The sequence below is a fragment of the Notolepis coatsorum genome, assembly GCF_963971535.1.
Source record: "Notolepis coatsorum genome assembly, chromosome: 19".
Taxonomy (NCBI): Eukaryota; Metazoa; Chordata; class Actinopteri; order Aulopiformes; family Paralepididae; genus Notolepis; species Notolepis coatsorum.
In genome coordinates this window covers 21,925,564-21,946,438 of record NC_140183.1, presented here as the reverse complement: position 1 = coordinate 21,946,438, position 20,875 = coordinate 21,925,564, and the positions used below count along the sequence as shown (strand labels likewise).

General features: G+C 43.9%; 1 protein-coding gene across 1 annotated transcript in view; it reads left to right on the top strand.

Moving 5' to 3' along the window:
* Positions 1–17,500, top strand: part of faxcb (failed axon connections homolog, metaxin like GST domain containing b) — a gene marked incomplete at both ends in the record, with an annotated part of 56,839 nt that extends 39,339 nt beyond the window's left edge. The window contains 3 exons of the mRNA XM_084335828.1: positions 6,628–6,845; positions 12,794–12,910; positions 17,172–17,500. Coding sequence (XP_084191954.1) covers positions 6,628–6,845; positions 12,794–12,910; positions 17,172–17,500 — 664 coding nt within the window. The remainder of the gene's footprint in view (positions 1–6,627; positions 6,846–12,793; positions 12,911–17,171) is intronic.
* Between the last annotated feature and the right edge of the window lie 3,375 nt (positions 17,501–20,875).

Genomic DNA, 20,875 nt, shown 5'->3' with positions numbered 1-20,875 from the left:
CTGATCCTAACTGTAGTCCAGACTAGTCCTTAGTGGTCAAACTGAGTCTAGGTGAGTTCACTGTGTTCAGAACACACAGTTATTGTGTTCTGATCCTAGCTCCAGTCCTTAACACTTTGGCGACCACTGGGCTTAGTCTAATTAGTGGCTAGAGGACCGGGGAATGTAAACAAACGTGTGGGTTTTTGTACAACTATATCTATGCTTTATAGTGTTGCTATCTGTCCATTCTCATTGTCAATTGAGTTCATAAACCGTCCCTTCAAAATGGCTTAAAGAAAAAAAAATGCATCGGTAGGTTGTCATTTTATAGCGCCGTGAATATAAGCTTTATCGCAGATTTTGTCTCATATATTTTCTGGAAAGCTAGTTATGGAGCTAATGGCTACTAACGTTATATTCAACGGCATTTCCGTTTTATATATGCTAATGAAATAACTCAAACTGCATATGATCCGGGCTGTCCCAGAGCATGTATGCATGAAAGGGGGGGGGGGGCGGGGGACGTCGTTTAGTATTATTGATTACCAATACAGTGTCCGTGTAACTAGCCACATTCACTGATCGACTGCTTGCGTCTCACAGCAAGGTCTGATCCGGCTGTAATTTAGGTGAAAAAGGTCTTACCGTGAGCCCGTGGGATACCCCTGGGCATTTCCCCGTTATCGATCGGCATCTGGTAGATCGATATGTCCATTGGCTGATAATAAATCCTATTATTCCATGGTGAAATCTGCGATTCGAAACGTGATCCACAGTACATTGTGTTTGTTCAGGATCCGGGTACTATGAAACTGAAACTGAATGAAAAAAAAAAAGTTTTCCATTCGCCCACAAGGCATACTGCAGTGGAGCGATGGCGCCCCTAAGAGGATCTGGCCGGTATTGCATGTTCTCGATTCCACAGACGAGGGTAGATCTGCAGAGCCGGTCGGGGATCTTGACCCGGTTATTAATATGGAATAAAACAATAACAACTTGCCACGGCTATATACGTGCCTCTGGTCCACAACGCATGGCACCGAAACCCGTGGCCGGTCCCCATTGTGTTAAGGGACAGTGGAGACAAACAGGCAGAGTTCAGCTCCCAGCTAGTGTCCCTCCTCGGGGACAAGATGTGACAGATGGAAGGTTGTCCTCTCATCTGTTTCCTGACTGCCTCCCTGTCAGACTGCCATGCCTGTTGGCTCAGCTGCTTTTAGAACAGTGTGTGTGTGTGTGTGTGTGTATACTGTATATGTAAGTGTGTGTGTGTGTGTGTGTGTGTATATGTATGTATGTGTGTGTGAGAGAGAGAGAGAGAGAGAGAGAGAGAGAGAGAGAGAGAGAGAGAGAGAGAGAGAGAGAGAGAGAGAGAGAGAGAGAGAAGGCTACAGCTGGTGGTTGTATGAAAAGAACCCACACTAAGCATTTATAACAAGCTGTCAGGCTGAATGGCTATTTGTGATGCTGTCTCCTGGCTCTGAACAGAGACCGACCAGCAGAACAGACGGATGAGTTTAGAGGATGTGAGAGAGACCAAGCAGCGCTAGAGACCAGCAGAGAGGAAGGGTGAGTTTAGAGGACGTGAGAGAGACCAAGCAGCGCCAGAGACCAGCAGAGAGGACGGATGAGTTTAGAGGACGTGAGAGAGACCAAGCAGCGCTAGAGACCAGCAGAGAGGACGGATGAGTTTAGAGGACGTGAGAGAGACCAAGCAGCGCTAGAGACCAGCAGAGAGGACGGATGAGTTTAGAGGACGTGAGAGAGACCAAGCAGCGCTAGAGACCAGCAGAGAGGAAGGGTGAGTTTAGAGGACGTGAGAGAGACCAAGCAGCGCTAGAGACCAGCAGAGAGGACGGATGAGTTTAGAGGACGTGAGAGAGACCAAGCAGCGCTAGAGACCAGCAGAGAGGAAGGGTGAGTTTAGAGGACGTGAGAGAGACCAAGCAGCGCTAGAGACCAGCAGAGAGGACGGATGAGTTTAGAGGACGTGAGAGAGACCAAGCAGCGCTAGAGACCAGCAGAGAGGACGGATGAGTTTAGAGGACGTGAGAGAGACCAAGCAGCGCTAGAGACCAGCAGAACAGCGTCTAGATGTAGTTGTATCAGTCTGTGTGAAAAGGGCTTGTGATTAAAAAAGGAGCAGCGGAGTAGACTGGCGCAGTGGATCGCTGCTCGTTTATATTCACAGGTAGAGTTGATATGTATGTATGATATGTACAGATAAATTACACAAACAATATTGTATAAATGATAAGATTACACATTAAGGCACAACGTTTCACCTCACTACTCGTTTATTCACCTCAATCTGTCGTCATCTTTCCTGATCACATTAACAATGACATTACAGTCCCCACAAGTCTCACATACAGTAAACACAACAATACTTAGAATCATGTTCTAACTAAGATCTGCTGAAATGCATAGATATTGAGAGCCCTCTTGTTGACAAATCAAACTTTAGCTAAATCCAGTCAGGAGAGATGAAAAGTCAAATCGATGTGGGTGTAACCTGGTGTAACCAGAGCGCCCCCTACTGGTTGAGTATTGTTAATACCCGGTAACTACCTGGTCACCATCTTGCCGACAGCAGCAAGAGCGGCGCTCTACTGTGTAACATATATCTGTAACATATATTCTATGTACTATACCGTATATAGTTCCAGGATGATAGCCAATACTGTAACATATATTCTATGTACTGTATACATAGTTCCAGGATGATAGCCAAGACTAACATATATTCTATGTACTGTATATAGTTCCAGGATGATAGCTTACTGCCAGTGAGATTGTATGTATCATCTCAGTATTTATCTCACTCTCTGACAAAATTATCACTTGCACATGCTGCACAGGCTGCATGTACCAGCATGTACACAACAAAATAAAGCACATATAGAACCGGGTATTAATCTACTAATCATATGGATTATTGAATTATTAACACTTCACTGCAGCAGATCTCCAGCGGTGCTGATAGAAGAAGATAGGACTGAGCTCCTGCTCTTTCCATTAACATTTACATTTACATTTAGTCATTTAGCTGACGCTTTTATCCAAAGCGACTTACAAGTTCTGTACGACAAGACAGCAAGAAGGGTACAACTCTATCAGCTGAGTAACAATGTTCATCAAAATGTTGCGTGTTACAATGTAGGTTAGTTTATTAGGACAAGTGCATGACAGTAAGGTTAGTCAGGGTTCGATTTTTTTTTTCTTTTTTTTTTATCATTTCAGATAATGGTTGAAGAAGTGAGTCTTTAGTCGACGGCGAAAGATTGGACGGGATTCGGCTGTCCTAACTGGGATGGGTAGTTCATTCCACCATTGTGGGGCAAGGACTGAAAATAGGCGGCTTCTCTTTGATGACCCTCCGGGAGCTTGGATAGGAGTAGGTCTGAGGCGGCCAGAAGATGCAGAGCGTAGGGGTCTTGAGGGTGTGTAGTTAGAGACCATTGACCGGAGGTAGGCGGGAGCGGTTCCCTTTGCCGCACGGTATGCTAGGTCGAGGGCCTTGAAGCGGATACGTGCAGCAATCGGGAGCCAGTGCAGGTCCCTAAGAAGTGGGGTGACATGGGCCGACTTCGGTAGGTTTGAGATCAGGCGGGCCGCTGCGTTTTAAATGAGTTGAAGAGGCTTGGTGGCAGTGGCCGGGAGGCCAGCGAGCAGTGCGTTGCAGTAGTCGAGGCGGGAGATGACTGTTGATTGGACGAGGAGTTGGGTGGCTTCTTTTGTCAGGAAGGGGCGGATCCTTCTGACGTTGCTCAGGAGGAATCTGCAGGTTCTGGTTGTCGCTGCGATGTGAGCAGAGAAGTTCAACTGGTCGTCAAGGACGACACCAAGGTTCTTGGCGGTCGGGGACGCGGTCACAGCTGCATTCTCGACTGTGATGGAGAGGTCGGTCAGGGGGGAGGATTTGGCCGGCAGGTGGAGCAATTCTGTTTTGCTTAGGTTCAGTTTGAGGTGGTTGGTCGTCATCCAGGCGGAGATGTCGGACAGACAGGCCGAGATCCGCTCAGAGACGTGGATATCTGAGGGAGGGAAGGAGAGGAAGAGTTGAGTATCATCGGCATAACAATGATATGAGAAGCCATGAGATGTGATAATGTTACCCAGTGATTTAGTGTAGAGGGAGAAGAGAAGGGGTCCTAGGACCGAGCCCTGGGGGACACCCGTCCGGAGGGGGCGGGTGGCCGACAGAGTCCCTCTCCATGACACTTGGTAGGAGCGGTCGTTGAGGTATGATGTCAGCCATGTCAGCGCAGATCCAGCCACTCCCATTCCTGCGAGGGCCGCGAGGAGGATCTGATGGTTGACTGTGTCGAAGGCTGCAGATAGATCTAGGAGAATCAGGACAGAGGAGAGGCCTTTCGCTTTTGCCAAGTGAAGTGCCTCTGTGACCGCAATGAGGGCCGTTTCTGTGGAGTGGCCAGTCCAGAAGCCAGACTGATTGGGGTCTAGGAGGTCATTCTGTAAGAGATAAGCAGTACGTTGGTTGGATACAGCACGTTCAAGTGTTTTAGAAAGGAAGGAGAGAAGAGAGACAGGAGACAGGAGATAGTTGGCTATGACGGTGGGGTTCAGGGTTGGTTTTTTTATGAGGGGCGTGACTCTGGCTTGTTTTAGGGAGGTGGGGACCACCCCCGAGTTGAGTGAGGAATTGATGGTTGCAGTTAGGAATGGGAGGATGTCCGGTGCTATGGTCTGGAGGAGTGGGGAGGGTAGCCGGTCCAGCTGGCATGTAGTCGGACGGTTCGACGTTATCAGTGTCAGGGTCTCGGCTTCTGTAATGGGAGAGAAAGATGACAGAGTGAAGGATGAGGTTCTCGATTCAGCGTTTGGAATGGGTGGGGGTTGGGAGAAGGAGCTGCGGATGTTCTCCACTTTTTCCTCAAAGAAGATCGCAAAGTCTTCTGCAGAAAAAGATGAGGGAGGAGGGGGTGGGGGGGAGTGAGGAGGGAGGACATGGTAGCATGCAGTTTGCGAAGATTCTTGGCAGAGGCCTCGATCCTATGGTGAAAGAAAGAAGCTTTGGCATTAGTAATGGTTTTGGAGAATGTTAACAAGAGGTTGTGATATGTGTCGATGTCAGCAGTGAGGCGTGACTTTCTATACTTCCTCTCAGCCGCTCTCAGGACCTGTCTTTGTTTCTCTCACTGCATCCGTCAGCCATGGACTGGGTGGGGAACGGCGGGCAGGTTTCTCAACGAGGGGACAGTTAACCCTTTCACTGCCATACTACAGGAGGTTACCCCTTTACTATCACTGATAGTAAAGGGTTAACCTTCTGTAGTGTGGCAGTGAAAGGGTTAACCTGCTGTCGTGTGGCACTGAAAGGGTTAACCTTCTGTGTATTGTCGCAGTGAAAGGGTTAACCGTTTTGGTAGTGCTGCAGTGCAAGGGTTAATGCAGTGATTCAGATATCAGCTTGGATACATAGATTGATGGTAACCTGCTAAATGATGAAAGTGTGATTAAAGGAAGATGTTGGTGACATAGACATAGTGATGACATAGTGATGACATAGTGGTGACATAGTGGTGACATAGTGATGATATAGTGATGGCATAGTGGTGACATAGTGGTGACATAGTGATGACATAGTGGTGACATAGTGATGACATAGTGATGCCATAGTGGTGACATAGTGATGACATAGTGGTGACATAGTGGTGGCTCAGAAGGTGAAGCATCTACTGTTTTATATCTATCGTCTTTCCCCTCTTAGTTCATTGACCTATTAAAAGTTCTGTTAAAAAGGAAACTGCTTTGCAGTGTCAATGATAAGATAAACAATATTACATATATTCTATGTACTGTATATCTTTCCAGGACGGTAGCCTACTGCCAGTGAGATGAGACTGTACTATAGTATATACTGTATATCTTTCCAGGACGATAGCCTACTGCCAGTGAGATGGGACTGTAATATAGTATATACTGTATATCTTTCCGGAATATAATAGATAGAAGTACTTTATTAATCCCAAGAGAAATTCAGCACCACAGATCGCTCACAACAATAAGGTTGTCAAAAATAAGAATACACAGTCAAAGATATACATTCTAAAATATACAGTCCAAAAATATACAGTAAAATATACAATAAAATATACAGGAAGATATACAAGGATGTATACAGTCTGGTGCAAAGAAACTGCAGTGCGGAAAAAAAGAATAGCCTACTGCCAGTGTGTTGAGACTGTAATATAGTATTATACTGTATATCTTTCCAGGACGATAGCCTACTGCCAGTGTGTTGAGACTGTAATATAGTATATACTGTATATCTTTCCAGGACGATAGCCTACTGCCAGTGTGTTGAGACTGTAATATAGTATATACTGTATATCTTTCCAGGATGATAGCCTACTGCCAGTGTGTTGAGACTGTAATATAGTATATACTGTATATCTTTCCAGGATGATAGCCTACTGCCAGTGTGTTGAGACTGTAATATAGTATATACTGTATATCTTTCCAGGATGATAGCCTACTGCCAGTGTGTTGAGACTGTACTATAGTTTATAATAAAACACAAGATACTTGTGCCCTAATGATAAGGATAAGCACTCAATGAAGAAAAATACCCTACCACATGGCCCCTAATGGCCACATGTATACTGTATATCTTTCCAGGACGATAGCCTACTGCCAGTGGGTGGATAACCTTGAGGAGACCCAGAAGCTGCTGGTGATGACTGGTCCTCTGAGCCACTCTCTGAAGTGGATCCTCAGCCACCTGAACGGCAGTATGGTGCGCAGGGAGATGTACGGTCATGGCATCGGACGCTTCTCCAAGGAGGAGGTCTACGCCCTGATGGAGAAAGATATGAGGACCCTAGCCACCCTGCTGGGTAAGAAGGGAGGGGTCCCGTGGGTGAGGAGGGAGGGGGTCCTGTGGGTGAGGAGGGAGGGGTCCTGCTGGGTGAGGAGGGAGGGGGGTGAGGAGGGAGGGGTCCTGTGGGTGAGGAGGGAGCGGTCCTGCTGGGTGAGGAGGGAGGGGGTTCTGTGGGTGAAAAGGGAGGGGTCCTGCTGGGTGAGGAGGGAGGGGGGAGGAGGGAGGGGTCCTGCTGGGTGAGGAGGGAGGAGGGAGGGGGTCCTGTGGGTGAGGAGGGAGAGGTCCTGCTGGGTGAGGAGGGAGGGGGGGAGGAGGGAGGGGTCCTGTGGGTGAGGAGGGAGGGGGGAGGAGGGAGGGGTCCTGCTGGGTGAGAGGGAGGGGTCCTTCTGGGTGAGGAGGGAGGGGTCCTGCTGGGTGAGGAGGGAGGGGGGAGGAGGAAGGGGTCCTTTGGGTGAGGAGGGAGGGGTTCTGCTGGGTGAGGATGGAGGGGGGGAGGAGGGAGGGGTCCTGCTGGGTGAGGAGGGAGGAGGGAGGGGGTCCTGTGGGTGAGGAGGGAGGGGTCCTGCTGGGTGAGGAGGGAGGGGGGAGGAGGGAGGGGTCCTGCTGGGTGAGGAGGGAGGAGGGAGGGGGTCCTGTGGGTGAGGAGGGAGGGGTCCTGCTGGGTGAGGAGGGAGGGGGGGAGGAGGGAGTGGTCCTGCTGGGTGAGGAGGGAGGGGGGAGGAGGGAGGGGTCCTGCTGGGTGAGGAGGGAGGGGGGAGGAGGTCCTGTGGGTGAGGAGGGAGGGGTCCTGCTGGGTGAGGAGGGAGGGGGGAGGAGGGAGGGGTCCTGCTGGGTGAGGAGGGAGGAGGGAGGGGGTCCTGTGGGTGAGGAGGGAGGGGTCCTGCTGGGTGAGGAGGGAGGGGGGGAGGAGGGAGGGGTCCTGCTGGGTGAGGAGGGAGGAGGGAGGGGTCCTTTGGGTGAGGAGGGAGGGGGGAGGAGGGAGGGGTCCTTTGGGTGAGGAGGGAGGGGTCCTGCTGGGTGAGGACGGGTCCTTGCTTAAGGCAAATTGCTGCATATGGTCAAAATTGGGTCAATTTAGTTTAATCATCGTCACCATCATCATACCCCCTATTAGCACGGTACGGTGGCATCTTTATTTTCACGTCTCTAATTTCCGACGTGATGTCCAGAATGGCCTGAGACCGCGACAGTTCCTCTGCGTGGTTAGAAGCAAGTCTCTCAAGAATTGTCTTCAAGCACGATTGTTCATCTACATGGTAGATTTCGCCCCGTTCCAACATGGTCTTGGAGCTCAGTTGTTCATCCCCCCGCAGGGTATTGAGGTCAGCGATCCTTTTATACAGTTCCATTTGGTTGTCTTTGATCCCGGCCATATCCCTGGCCATGGGAATCAACTTCTTCCGAATTAGATTCAGACAGTACCAGATCCAACAGCTGACGGAGCCCAAGCCGAGCAGCATGACAATTAGAAGATATACGTCTTCAACGCCGTTTATCTCCAACGGGAAAAAGCATATCGCGAGCCAGGTCCCGTATGAATTTATGGTGTATCCCGCCTGATAGCTCCCAAGAGGGCATAATGGGTCATCCGCATTTTGTCTCCTCGTCGAGAATATGCGATCAATCGCTGTAAAAGCCCAGCTTATTAGATCCATATTACGGTCAAAAGTCGAGTCGAGTTGATTCTGCTGTAAAAAGAAAAAGAAGAAAAAGGTCAAAACGGCCGAGCGTCTCCAGCGAGGGGCAGATCCAGGCTCTGGGGAAAGGAGCTGTAGAGGGCTGGTACGGACGTCTCCAGGCGGATAAGTGCGACTGCTTCTGGGAGAGGTTGGAGTGTATGTGTGTGCGTGTGTGTGTGTGTGTGTGTGTATGTATGTGTACAGTATGTGTTTATGTATGTGTACAGTATTTGTCTGTATTTGTCTGTATGTGTGTGTGTGTATGTGTGCGTGCGTGCGTGCGTGCGTGCGTGCGTGTGTGGTGTAAAGGAAGCTAAATGGAAACAGGAGTGTGTAGGTGAGGTCAGAAACGTCAGGAAAGCAGACAGAGAGACTGAGCTGGAAACACTTGAGATGTTGTGAACAGAATGTGTTTAGCATTGATCTGTTTGTATCATTATACACAAGGAGCAGGAAGTGGAAGGAGGCTCCTGTAGCTCCATGGGTAGAGCTTGGCACTAACCCTGCTGGGCCTGGGGGCTGATTCCTACTGGGACCACTCTGGATAAAAGCATCACTAAATCACACGCTATGTTGTTATTGGGGAGGAGCCCGGGTCTGAATACGTATACGGGAAAAGCACAGAGAATGTGATGGAAACAGATATTTTTCTTGCTTGTTATTATTCGGTGGAAAAAAGTCAGATAAGTCCCCTTTTACAATATCACTGGCTCTTAGCTGCCAGAGTTGTACCCTTCCTGCTGACTTGTTGTACACAATTTGTAAGTCACTTTGGATAGAAGCGTCAGCTAAATGTATTGTGATGGATCATGCTGTCCATCTGTATGGAAGCTAGGGCTGACCTTCGATTTTTTTTTGGAATTCGAAGCTTCGGGGCCGAGATTCGATTTTAATTCAAAGCTTTGAAAAATAATAATTAAATTAAATAATTAAATTAAAAAGAAAAAGGAAATAATTTTTTGTGGGACTTGTACATCACTTTGTTCAACTTTGTCAGTGCTGTAAAGTTTAAACCTTTTTAAATCTTAGACAAACTAAACACTTTGCTTCCATGAAATATTGTAAGCCGTCATTTGAGGCTTTATAAAAGCAGCACAATGAACACAAATCTGTCAGTGCCGAGTCCGACCTCATCTTAATTTGCTTGTTGTAATTAACAAAGAGAGGCAGAGTTGATTTAGCAAAAAAAAAATATATATATATCATATATATATATATTTTTTTACATAATCGAATTTTATTTTCATATTCGAATCCCATGCCCATCGAACGAAGCTTAGAAGCTTCGAAGTATTTAAGACAGCCCTAATGGAAGCATCTGCATTCATTGGGTCTCATTCCCGAACGAAGTCACAACAAAATATTTCGTCTTAGCCAGATTTCGGCCCATTTAAGACATATTAGGGCTGGGAGTGGGAGTCCCCAAACTTTCCTGAGATCTTATTTGATCGTGGCTGAGAGCAGATTTAAGAGTGCTGAGGAGCACACTTAAATATGCTCTCAGCCCACGATCAAATCTCATGATTGATTGACTAATTTAAAATGTTATTATAACTTGACAGACTGTGTTCTCATAGTGATTCCTTCACGTCAACGCTACAGGCCTCCTTGGAATTAATTACTTAATCATAATTAAAATAAATATGACAATATTTGTACGATAAGAAATTACGCATTTGATGTCGGAAAAATAAATAATATGGATTCATCTGATCACAGTGCAGCTGGATTAACCATATCTGAACCAGCTATTTTGGACAAATAATTACTCAGATATTCAAACACAATTATGCAATTATTGTGAAATGATTGAAAATAATAATAATTTAATGCCTTCTGTGGAATTTGTATTTCTTATTTGTTACACATCTGTTTTAATGATTAATTATATACATTTGAAAGAATGCAGGTCAACATGCAATGTACTGTATCCCATTGATTGGTATACAATGGGACAGACCTTTGTTTGATTGATTGATTGATTGAAAACTTTATTAACAGATTGCAGAATGGGTACAGTACAGTACAGCTCAATTACATAAGGGGTAATTGCACAGTCTCTGGAGCGTAACAGTAAGAAGCATTTTGTATAAAAGTATTCTGTACTTCTGTATGACAAATATTAAAGAAACTTGAAACTTGAACTTGGGATGCAGACCAGAGAAAGAATTTCGTCTTGTTTACATCAGGGTCCCCCATTTTCAATTCATCATAACATATATGACACACATGACACAGATAGACAGTACTGCTACATCTATACATTTATGACATACCAGATTTGCAAATACAGTACTGTTTGTGATACAAAAATAGTCCAGAAAAGAGAGTACATTTGACGTAGAAACTGTTGGAGGAGGTTGGATAGGAGGGGTGGGTGGGGGATAGACTTACACTGTACAAGCAAAACTGTACATTGGAATATTGACAAAACCATACTTGGTCATTTACTGTACATTGGAGGGGGGTTGATATAGCTATAAACCTGCATTCCTTCGAATATATCATTAATCAATTAAACTTATATTGAAATACACTATATAGCCTATACACCAACACTGAAATGACAGTGGATAAATAAATAAGAACTAAAGCTAATCGGTGGAAATAGACTGCATTAATATTCCATAACAAGTCTTGTGTGCGCCTACGAATGAACAGTAGCCTATAGGCTTAATTATGGAATAATAAGCCATACTGCGTTCATTCATTACGCCCGCCGTAGGCTATATATATTATATGTCATTCATTCATTCATTCATATACAGTACTGCGCGCATGCGTGTGTGTGTGTCTGTGTGTGCGCGCGCTGCGGCAGGTGTGTACCGCGAGCTGTATATGATGCCAATACATTAATCTAATCTAGTTTTGATGGGCGCAAGCGTGATTACGAAACCTAGCCGCATTTCTCGGAGACGCTCTCTGATTGGCACTGACTGACGCTAGGTTTCGTAATCACGCGGCTCGCAAAGCACTTCCGCCATTCCATTTCACACAGCTGCGTCACCAGTTGCCTTATAAGGAGCTATGGAGGCGTTGTTTTGTATGCAAATGAGCTGAACGGGAACGCGCTTTAGAGTTTAAGACAGAATGCCTCCAAGCAGATATCAGATAATATAATTTCTGCAACCTTTTCAGCCACTTAAGACATATTACCAGCACGTTCAGGACTCAGAGTGTACTTGTCATAGATTATGTCTCAGTGGTTCCAAGATAAGTCTTCCAGAATATATCTTTGAAAAAATTTCGGGAATGAGACCCATTATGTTTCTCCACTCATTTAGTCAGGTTGTTATTCAGTGTGTCACCCGTCTGTAGATGGAACTAATCTGATCATAGACTTGCGTTCATAGTGATCATAGTGAATTAGGCAGATAGATATAGTAAATAAGTGAATTAGACAAATTGATATAGTAAAGAAGTGAATTAGACAAATATATATTGTAAAGAAGTGAATTAAGCAGATATATATAGTAAAGAAGTGAATTAGACAAATAGATATTGTAAAGAAGTGAATTAGACAAATAGATATTGTAAAGAAGTGAATTAGACAAATATATATTGTAAAGAAGTGAATTAGACAAATAGATATAGTAAATAAGTGAATTAGGCAGAAAGATATTGTAAAGAAGTGAATTAGGAAGATAGATATAGTAAAGAAGTGAAGTATGCAGATAGCTATTGTAAAGAAGTGAATTAGTGCCCACCTCTAGATAGATTTAGTAAAGAAGTGAATTAGCGCCCACCTCTAGATAGATACAGTAAAGAAGTGAATTAGCGCCCACCTCTAGATAGATATCGCAAAGAAGTGAATTAGCGCCCACCTCTAGATAGATATAGTAAAGAAGTAAATTAGCACCCACCTCTAGATAGATATAGTAAAGAAGTGAATTAGACAGATAGATATTGTATGGAAGTGAATTAGGCAGATAGATATTATAAAGAAGTGAATTAGGCAGATAGATATTGTAAAGAAGTGAATTAGGCAAATAGATATAGTAAAGAAGTAAATTAGCACCCACCTCTAGATAGATATAGTAAAGAAGTGAATTAGACAGATAGATATTGTATGGAAGTGAATTAGGCAGATAGATATTATAAAGAAGTGAATTAGGCAGATAGATATTGTAAAGAAGTGAATTAGGCAGATAGATATTGTAAAGAAGTGAATTAGGCAAATAGATATTGTAAAGAAGTGACTTAGCACCCACTTCTAGATAGATATTGTAAACACAGTCTCTGTCTCTCTTGCTGACTGCCGTGTCTCCTCCTCTGTGTCCTCCAGGAGATAAGAAGTACTTTATGGGGGCCAAGATGTCCACGTTAGATGCCACTGTGTTTGGACATCTAGCGCAGGCCATGTGGACGCTGCCTGGTACACGTCTAGAACAACTCATCAAAGGTCTGTTTTCCCCTCAATGTTAATATAATATCATGTTATTATTATATGTTATGTTATAATGTTATCATATGTTATGTTATTATGTAATAATATGTTATGTTATTATATGTTGTTATAATGGCATCATGTTATTATGTTATATTTTTTATTATGTAATCATATGTTATGTTATTACATGTTATGTATTATGTTATCCATATGTTGTTATATGTTATGTTATAATGTTATCATATGTTATTATATGTTATGTTTGATTTGATTTGATTTGATGTTTTTTATTTTCGTGTATTACATACAGGTGTATGTATGCCCAGCCCATATTGGCTTACAAGACACATAAACAATAAGTATATAATAGTATACTTGACAAATTACTTGACAAATTATGACATTGACAATAGGTTATATAGACCAAAGAAAATACAATAAAACGTAATATAACACAAGCTGTAAGCAATGTATGTAAACAAAGAAACAAGAGGAATTCATATACAATTATATAGGATATAGTGTGTTTTGTCTCAAGTGCCATGCTTTCTCCAAAAATCCTGCAAAACTGAAGATCTCCACACAAAAAAAAACTCAACATACAACTCTCAGACTGCCAAAACAAATCCGGATTTACAATTTGAATTTTCTCAAATAAAGCCCTCCTCAATAAAAAAACAAAATGATATTCATCTTCCACCACTCCCAGATCACATAGAACACACAACCGCTCCTCCTCAGGTTTACCTTGGAATCTACCCACTTCCACAGCCAATGGCAGGGTGCCAGACCTCAACTGGGCACACAGAGACCTCCGTCTTCTCTTTAATTGTAATGTTAAACTTAAGTCAGCAGAAGAAAAAATCATGGACATCTCTCTTGACCAGGGATGACCGTGTGCTCTGTCCCAGTTAAATATATTTTTTGTCACCCTGTCATTTGGCAGCTGGACCAGGCGGTTCCATAACCTAACCATTTCACCTTTTTGCTTGACCAAGCATGAGTCCCAACCCATGTCCCCTTCTATAGCCCCTTTTGGTGTATATTTATGGACTCCCAAGAAGTATCTCATGGCACGGTTCTGGATAGCATTACATTCAGGTGCATCATCAAAACCCCATACTCCAGCAGCATAAAATAAAACAGAACCCACCATTGAATCAAATAATTGTGTAAATGTTGAAAACCCAAGGTCAGTGCACACTTTCATTTTACTCAACACACCCCCTAGCGCCCTTCCTGCTGTCTCAGACAGTATTTTCCTTCTTTCTATGAAGCTCTTGTTATTATATGTTATGTTGTGTTATCATATGTTGTTATTGTTATAATTTGTTATGTTATCATATGTTGTTATTATATGTTATGTTGTTGTGTTATCATATGTTATGTTATTATTACATGGTATGCTTTTATGTTATTATATGTTATGTTATACGTTATGTTATGTGGGCCTGGAACATGACTAGAACAACTCATCCATTTTTTTTACCCAACTTACATTAGTAATGTAAAACTGATCATTCAACTATTCACAATGGAACCATTTCTATTTAGATTTATTGATGCTATACTCTTGCTAAACTCTATACTGTTTAATATGTCTATTCAGATTAATGTTGTAAAAGGTCAACCACATCTTCCTATAGTTACCTTGTCATGAACGTATTTGTGTATTCCCCCCACTAGGTGGCAGTAAAAGACTACTGCATTGCACTAATGCTGACATGTTTAGGCTTTGAGGACAACACGCAAAAGACATTGTTTAGAACTGGGAACACTAGAGAGTAGAGTCATTTTTATTTATTTCCAGTAGACTTGGAGAGAGCTTGCCATGTCAGTAAACAAGTTAACCATGTTCCCTCTCTCTAGTCCTGCTGGTTTCTATTTGTGATGAATTAACTCCCAGCTCTGGAGGAAGAACACACAAACACATGCCCAGGTTGTCCTTTGCCTCCCGATAAAATAACTCATTCAGAGCTTGTCAGTAACCGAGTTGAGAAACTCTAGTTTGGCTAGCTGGTGCACACTGTGGTGGTATATCTGACTAGTTTAGCTAGCTGGTGCTCACTGTGGTGGTATATCTGACTAGTTTAGCTAGCTGGTGCTCACTGTGGTGGTATATCTGACTAGTATGGCTAGCTGGTGCACACTGTGGTGGTATATCTGACTAGTATGACTAGCTGGTGCACACTGTGGTGGACAACCTGACTAGTATAGCTAGCTGGTGCACACTGTGGTGGACAATCTGACTAGTATGGCTAGCTGGTGCACACTGTGGTGGACAATCTGACTAGTATGGCTAGCTGGTGCACACTGTGGTGGACAATCTGACTAGTATGGCTAGCTGGTTCTCACTGTGGTGGTATATGATTGATTGATTGATTGATTGATTGATTGATTGATTGATTGATTGATTGATTGATTGATTGATTGATTGAAAACTTGATTAACAGATTGCAGAATGGGTACAATACAGTACAGCTCAATACACACAATTGTTAAGGGGATGCAGACCAGAGAAAGACTTTCGTCTTGTTTACATCAGGGTCCCCCATTTTCAATTCATCAGGACACATACGTACATGACATACAGATAGACAGTACTGCTACATCTATACATTTATGACATAACAGATTTGCAAATACAGTACTGTTTGTGATACAAAAAGAGTCCAGAAAAGAGAGTATATACATTTGACGTAAAAACTGTACATTGGAGGAGGTAGGTGGGGTGGGGTTGGGGGGTGGGGGGGGGGGGGTGTACATTGGAGGTGGTTGGGTGGGTGGGTGGGGGGGAGGTTGGGTAGGAGGGGTGGGTGGGGAACACTGTACAACTGTACAAGCAAAACTGTACATTGGAATATTGACAAAACCATACTTGGTCATTTACTGTACATTGGAGGGGGTTGGGTTAGGACTTCTTTGAGAGTGGTTTTATCTGACTAGTTTGGCTAGCTGGTGCTCACTGTGGTGGTATATCTGACTAGTTTGGCTAGCTGGTGCTCACTGTGGTGGTATATCTGACTAGTTTGGCTAGCTGGTGCACACTGTGGTGGTATATCTGACTAGTTTGGCTAGCTGGTGCACACTGTGGTGGTATATCTGACTAGTTTGGCTAGCTGGTGCACACTGTGGTGGTATATCTGACTAGTTTGGCTAGCTGGTGCATACTGTGGTGGTATATCTGACTAGTTTGGCTAGCTGGTGCACACTGTGGTGGTATATCTGACTAGTTTGGTTAGCTGGTGCACACTGTGGTGGTACTGTATATCTGACTAGTTTGGCTAGCTGGTGCTCACTGTGGTGGTATATCTGACTAGTTTGGCTAGCTGGTGCTCACTGTGGTGGTATATCTGACTAGTTTGGCTAGCTGGTGCTCACTGTGGTGGTATATCTGACTAGTTTGGCTAGCTGGTGCTCACTGTGGTGGTATATCTGACTAGTTTGGCTAGCTGGTGCACACTTTGGTGTGAGGAGAATCTGACTTGTTTAGCTGGTACAGTATACTCTGGTGGATGAAGCCAATGCCGTACTTAGTTTCCGCTGCAAGTGGAAGTGTTTGTATTTCTTTTGTGTTTACCTTGCAGTGCAAAGTGATGCAACTCACAGATTACTGTACTTTTCCAGGAAGAGGAACCAATAGATTTATTTAGAGGAAAATAAAAAGGATATGAAGGATTGTTAGTGATGATGAAAGAGAACAAGGTGGCAAAGAGACAAACGGGGTCAAATGAAAAAAGAAAAGAATGTCACTTCATCTTTATGTTGTAACTTGTTTGATTTAATTCATTCAACCAGGGAATCAATGTTTAGTTTAAACTATATATCAATAAATGTAAAATACATACTATTTACAGTATTTACATTTATAATCTTTTAATTTATTTGACATGTCATGAGAAACCTGCAGACAGATGTGCTTTTATTTAGAAGTTTCAGTAGCTCTATGTTTTGTCGCTAGTTGTCAAACAGGAAGTTGTATTGTGCTTGTTGTTGGGGACTTGGTCCGTTGTTCTCTATTATGTAAAACTGCAGCGTGAAGGAGAATAAAACAAATAGTTGCATTTTTAAGAGGAAGCTTCCACAACACTTTAAGAACATGCTGAATTTAACTGTTCTTTCTCCCTGCTGTATATGTTTCAGAGAGCCTACATGTTTCAGTCTACCTACAATCTGTTCTTTGTGAATTAGAACTCACTGAAAACATCTCAACTCAGCCCTACCTGTGTCTCTGAATCATTCTCCTGTTCGGTTCTGTCTTTTCCTGCTCCAGGTGAGCTGATCAACCTGGCCATGTTCTGTGACCGCATGCGGAGGAGGTTCTGGCCCGAGTGGTTCGTGGACATCGAGGACCTGTACTACGAGGGGGACAGCGACAGCAGCAGAACCTCCCTCACGGGCCTGTTGGACCTCGGCCTGTTCTCCAGGACTGACACGCTGGACGACAGCGGCGCTAGCAGCCACTCTGCCGCACAGACGCACACGCCCTCCCCCGTCTCCCCTGTCTCCGACCACTCGCTGTTTGACTCGGACGTGGGCACGGGGTCCGATAACGACCTCCAGCTGAAAGAGGAAGAAGCAATTCCCGACAAGGATGTTTGACATATGAATAGCTCAAACGGGATTGGCCGGCAGAGTCTGACTGATGGGCAGTCGGACCAATCGACGTTACAAGCATTTATCTGTATTGTATTACAGATATGGGACAGGAAGGCTTCAGATATCAACTGTCCATCCCAAAGGTCCAGAGGACAGGTGTTGCACATGGACTATCCAGAACTCAATATCTTAACAATGTAATGCCAGTGCGTAACTGTGTCATGGACAAACTGGGATTTGTTATGCAGAGATTACGAACTAAGCCTCATAATTCACGTGCTACTCTATGATTTGTCACCCGAGTGGTTTCTCTTTGCCTTATTTGTATTGTAGTTCCAAGATAGAGAAACTGATGTTAAAGGTCGGGCTTTCAGTGGATTCCAAAAAACAAAATAGATTTGTCGACTCCAGACACATTTGGGGAATCGGGAGTTTATCAGTAGAATCAATTTCGGTAGATATGGAAGTTATTCCTAGCATGCGCATATAGTTACATGAGCGAATCCAGTCCTGATCGCGCACTAGTGTCGCAGCTAGTTTATCTAGCGACGGAGTGGAGCGACACACACTGCAAAAGCACAGCCCAGAGAGTGAGGGAGATTGTGTCAAAAGTGGTGTGGGGGGGGGGTGCCTACCTCCACCCCACACACATCTCACATCCGCTCTTAAAATTAACTCCATCGATTCCTAGTGTCTGGAATCGGGATAGACTCCAAAATTCCCAGAGTCGAAACAGCCCTCAGTAAAGAGACAGTGAACAGATACTTACTTTGGATACAGGTATTTGTTTTACATAGAGCTGTCGGGGGGCGAAACGTAGATGATGATACGAGACATAGAAACACAGTCTTGTAGACGAACAGTGGTGTTTCATGAGTCACGGCTCTAACCTTGTGTCTTAACGCACGGCGCCCGTTCACACAGGTGGAGACACACGCTGTGTGGCTTTAAAAGAGTAGGAACTGCTCCCGGTCGCCCCGTGTCAAACCCTGTCCGTCGAGGAGGACTTTGGAGCAGAAGAGAGATTGTTGAGATTGAAGGACGAGCCATAGGCCTACTCTATATTAACAGCTATATCACTTCCATTATGCTGCTGGGAAAACCCTCTGTGTGCCGTGTCAGAAACAGAAAGACGTTAGATCTATCTGATGGTGGAAAATCAATTCTATCTCAATCATTTTTGTCCAGTGGCCCCAAACAAATGGTGCAAGTGGTTACTGTTGGGTAAAAGTACTGGATCGGACCGGTTCTCTCCAAGTTCAGGACTTTTATCTGGATCCAGTGTGTCGTTCCCCTACTTTAAATGGAAGCGAAGAGATGTAGTTGGTGCTTTAGACCACTAGAGGGCGATGTGTCCCCTCCATCAGCATGGCATCTCTTTGCTCCACAACCTCAAGGTCATTCTCCTCTGAGGCCCCGAGCGTGTGTGTCTACGTGGGAATGTGTACGGAATACATTATACATTATCCTCTGTCTTAAAGGGGCAGTTCACCCCCTTTTTACATGTTACTGAAGGAGGGTGTAGTTCAGTAGAAAATAGTTCCTACATGAAACTGCTCACAACAAGGTCTGTGGATTATCTTGAGTAACCGGGTCAACCGAGTGCCATTCAGCTCCATTGTATTGGAGTGATGACAGATATCTCTATGGCAGATACCTCTATGGCAGATACCTCTATGGTAGATATCTAAGATATCTCTATGGCAGTCATCTCCATGGTAGATATCTCTATGGCAGACATCTCTATGGCAGACATCTCTATGATAGATATCTCTATGGCAGACATATCTATGGTAGATATCTCCATGAAAAATATCTCTATGGCAGATATCTCTATGGCAGTCATCTCTATGGCAGACATCTCTATAGCAGATATCTCTATGGCAGTCATCTCTATGGCAGATATATCTATAGCAGATATCTCTATGACACGATCTGGATGGATAGACAGCACTCCAAGGGGGAACATTTTATTTATTTATTCATTTTTGGGGTGAACTGCCCCTTTAACTCCAAAGTAGTGAACCCCATTCAACCATGTTTTTCTGCACTGTTTTGTGCAGGTATGCAGTTTATTTGTTGTGTGCACGACGACGTGTGTGTTTGTGGAGGTAGTTTGAGCCTGAGATGGACACGTTTGATTCAGCACAGCTACAACCAAGCCTTAGTGCTCAGAATGAAGGATGGAGCGGAAAGTGAAGGCAACTTGATCTTTAGCCGGTTATATTCAAGGGGAACGGCACACATTTTAAGGAGGTTTCTATTCTAGCGTAATTTAAAAAAAAAACTAATTTGGGTGTAAGAGCTCACATTTTATGGCTTCATAAAGTCAGAGCCCCATTCGGTGTCTATGGAGCAGCCACAGATTCTACATCCCAGTGACATCACAGGTTGGATGGTTCTCTCTCTGATTTCTAGCTTTAGGAGAGAGTGGTGCCTGTTCACAAACACTGACTGAACTGTCCTGGGGCGCAGGAAGAACGTATGCATTTAAAACATTTGTGGAATTCCCCTTTTTAAGTAGGATTTCAAATATTATTTCATGTCATGTGCCACTTCACAATTCTTTCTTTCTGTAATGTGTCAAAACTATTTATGTTGATTATTGTTTCCTTATTGCTGTCAAAAGACAAAAATGTTTTGCACTAGTGTGAATTTACATTCACCTTATTTAATGTGATTGTTGTTTCTGGTACCGAAGAAGCCAGATGATTGGAGAATGTCGCCAGTGGCTCAGGACGCTGGATGTTCTGGTAATCAGGAGTATGTTATGCGTCTACGTATGTTCCTATTTATTTCAGTGGTGCGTATGAGAATGTTTATGAGTGTGAATGTTTGACTATATACCTTTCATCTGGAGGATCTTTGGGGAAATAAGAAAAAAGTCTTTACTTACAAAGACACGTTGACGAAATACCAAAACGAGACACGTTTGTCAGCGTGACTGGCGTGTAAATAAACCCCCCATACCATGTTGGTTTGAACAGGGGTATAAAATGGACCAAAACATTTCACCACTACAGAGTGTTTACTTTCATCCTTTTCCATAGGTTTTGGTGCTAGGCGGTAATACGGTGATTGAGAAGAGATTGTCGTGCGTATAGATCATTTCAGAATAATTCCGTTGCCAAGGGAACCGCTCGAGCTCCGAGTGTATTTCCTGTTGGCTATTGATACGAACAAACACTGCAACAGGAAGTAAACTCTGGCCCATTTAGAACGTTTATGTCATCATGTTTGAAAAGGTCTATACAGGAGGCCACGCTGAAGACTGAGGAATCCTCTTATTAAAAGGAAAAGTGACAGCATAGAGAGGTACAGTAAACCAGTGGTTCTCAACCTGAGGATCGGGACTTCTCAGGGGGTCGAGAGATGATC